General features: G+C 29.9%; 1 protein-coding gene across 1 annotated transcript in view; it reads left to right on the top strand.

The window, feature by feature from the left end:
* Positions 1-2,637: 2,637 nt before the first annotated feature.
* The window catches only part of LOC119667151 (GTP-binding protein Di-Ras2-like), an 11,096-nt gene continuing 10,838 nt past the window's right edge, over positions 2,638-2,895 (top strand). Inside the window, exon 1 of the mRNA XM_038076440.1 lies at positions 2,638-2,691. Within this exon, the coding sequence (XP_037932368.1) occupies positions 2,638-2,691 (54 nt within the window). The remainder of the gene's footprint in view (positions 2,692-2,895) is intronic.

The following is a 2,895-nucleotide window of genomic DNA, read 5'->3' as shown; positions in this document are numbered from 1 at the left end:
GCACGACCGGACAGGCATGGTAGATTAAAAATTTGCACATATACGGGTACAATAAAAAGAGTAAAATCATAAGAATTTGTATATTATATCAAGGCATATAAAGAACAATCGATTTTTCTAGCAATTCCATATTGCGCAAATAAGTTATAATAAATTCAATCATAAATTATAAAAGAACTTAATGTTCTTTAAAGTTAAAAATTATTGCGATATATCTTTAGTAATACAATATAAGATTCTTATGGAATCAATAAATTAAATAAATGCCTGCGGAAAATCCAAGAAAAATGGTGGCCTAGCCACATATCAAATACAGAACTTTTGCTCCAAACAAATCAGAAAGCTATTGTAAGCGAAATAAAAATGCGAAAATGGAATTGGATAGAGCATACTATCCAAATAAATATATTTTACGACAAACTTTGACATGAAATCCACAAGCTAGTAGACGACCTGGACCACCGGCTTTCAATTGGAGAAGAACAATTGAAAGAGAATAGACAGAAGCGCACTACACATGGAACGATATATGCAGAGAAGCAACTAACAGAGTGCGGTTTATGAGAATCGTTGCGGCCCTATGGCCCACTAGACTACTAATAAGAAGAAGAATGGAATCTTATAATTCAAGGCTTTGAGTTCAAGGCTTTGAGTTCAAGGCATTGAATTATGCGACTCTGTCGTTAGAAAGAAAATAAATTAAAAATTCCATAATCACAATAATGTCAATATTTATAATAGTTATACGTTCAATCAAAGCCATCTGGTACTGATCCCTAGCAGTACCAGATGTAACTAAAATAAAGATGTAACATGATTAGAATTATAGGAGATCTCTTTTACAAAGTTATGGAGTGTTTGAAAATCTATTCCTGAAGCAGAATATTGATAGAGATCAGTACCAGATGGAACTGAAATAAAGATGTGACATGATAAGAATAATAAAAGATTCCTTTTATGGAGTTATGGAGTGTTTGTAGCTCAATTCCTGAAGCGAAAACAACAACCAGTTTTAAAAGATTTTTGATCTTCTATTTTTAACCAGAACGGATCAAGCCATAGTAGGATTTGAACCCACACTATACATGATGCAATAACAGCACTTAAAAAACTGAAGGAAATCTTTAAAAATGTACGCAATTATTATTTGTTGTTTTAAACTAATTTATATCTAATATAAATTTTATATTTCAAACATTTTCTAAGATGACTTCTAAGATCATTTGGTTAGATTTAGACTAAATGAGTGGATGTTTTGTAGTGATACTTAAAACGTCACCAAGTTAGAGTTGTATTAATTATATTTTATACAATACTTACAGTTCGAATTATCAAACCCTTTATGCATCTTTTTATATTTTGTACGGATTTTTATAGAAATCATATTCGAACATTCGACATATTCTGAGTCTAGTACAATAATCTGAACATAGCATTAGATCTGTACATGTCGTTAAGAAACTAGTTAATAATTTAAGTTAAACTCGATTAAGACTATTTATTTCTAGTGACATATTTCCATTTGTTTGTCGCTAACAACAATCGCTTCGTCAAAGTAAGAATATCAAATAAAGTTAGTTCATCCTGTTATTTTAGAATGAAATATCTGTATCTCTGCTAATATTAAAACTGAAGTAACAAAACAACGAATAGTTTGATATAAAATTTATTTAATTTAAATAAAGTAACGCGTCGAACTTTAATAGTTCCACTGCCCAAGTATTGAAAATTACTTTGCGTCATCAGAAACAAAATAAATAAATATCTCCAAGTATCAATTTCACATTCCTTCTGATCAGCAAAAATTCCTAATAAAAATTATGATGATACGAGTATAAGCTCTTCTTATAGCCAATATCATGAACCATCAAGAAATGCAAACTTAATCAGAAATATTTTAATATGAAATTTGCAACAATAAAAAGAAATATGTGAGCAACACTTAAGTGACTTTTGGTCTTTAAGATAATGTTTGTTCGGTATATCACACTAGACTGAAAAAATTTGTTAAAGAACAGAATGTGCATGTCAAAACTGTTACTTCATAATTTTGGGATATATAAGTAATTCCGTTTTCTAGATAGTTGATAGAGCCTTTGTTTTGAAAATATCCTACCAGACATACCAAGAAACATCTGCATCTCTTAGTTCATGTTCCACTGATATGTGGTAGTAGATTGCCTAGAACCATTCAAGTTCTATCTCAACTCCAGTGAAGCAATATTACTGTTCAGTTTTCTTAGAGTATAACCTTTCAGGTGCAGTTTTTAGAAAACATTATTTATATTGGAATATTATTTATTTTTGATAAAGTTCTTTTTTCTTTTATCCACTCTTAAATGGAAGGCATGCATACCATTGTGATCAGAAAAAGAGAGAGTACTGTGATTATTATTATTATTGTCTTAGCTACTATACCAGAAACAGTACTTTAATTTAGCTTATTTTAGAAGTAGATTATAAAAATAACTGTTTTGTAAGAAAATATATTTGTAAGATATTAGCTTACTGACAAAATAAAAAAGAACTTTTCAAAAACTTTAATATAAATAATGTTTTCTGAAAATTTTACCGGTGAGGTTGTTGTCTGAAAAAAGTGATCAGTAATATTGAGGTGGAACTTAAAACGTTCTAGACATGAAGCTTTCCGTTGAACTTAGTAGAAGTACTGAAAATGTAAATCCATATAACGTAAAACAAATCTCATAAGGATAAATTATCGCAACTCTTCAATAGAATTAAATAGAAATTTCAGAAACCATGCGTTCGGCGGGTTGTTTGTAAGCTTCGAAATTGATCATTGCTGGTCTTGCGTTGTTGTTTTTGTTTTGATTTGATTCGAATCGCAACAGTTCGGCATGCTATTGTTTATGTACGTTAAGATACTTTCTGTTG

This window comes from Teleopsis dalmanni, chromosome 1, assembly GCF_002237135.1.
Source record: "Teleopsis dalmanni isolate 2A chromosome 1, ASM223713v2, whole genome shotgun sequence".
In the NCBI taxonomy this organism is placed as follows: Eukaryota; Metazoa; Arthropoda; class Insecta; order Diptera; family Diopsidae; genus Teleopsis; species Teleopsis dalmanni.
Note: the sequence above shows the minus strand (reverse complement) of the source record. Positions and strands in the feature narration are given on the sequence as shown.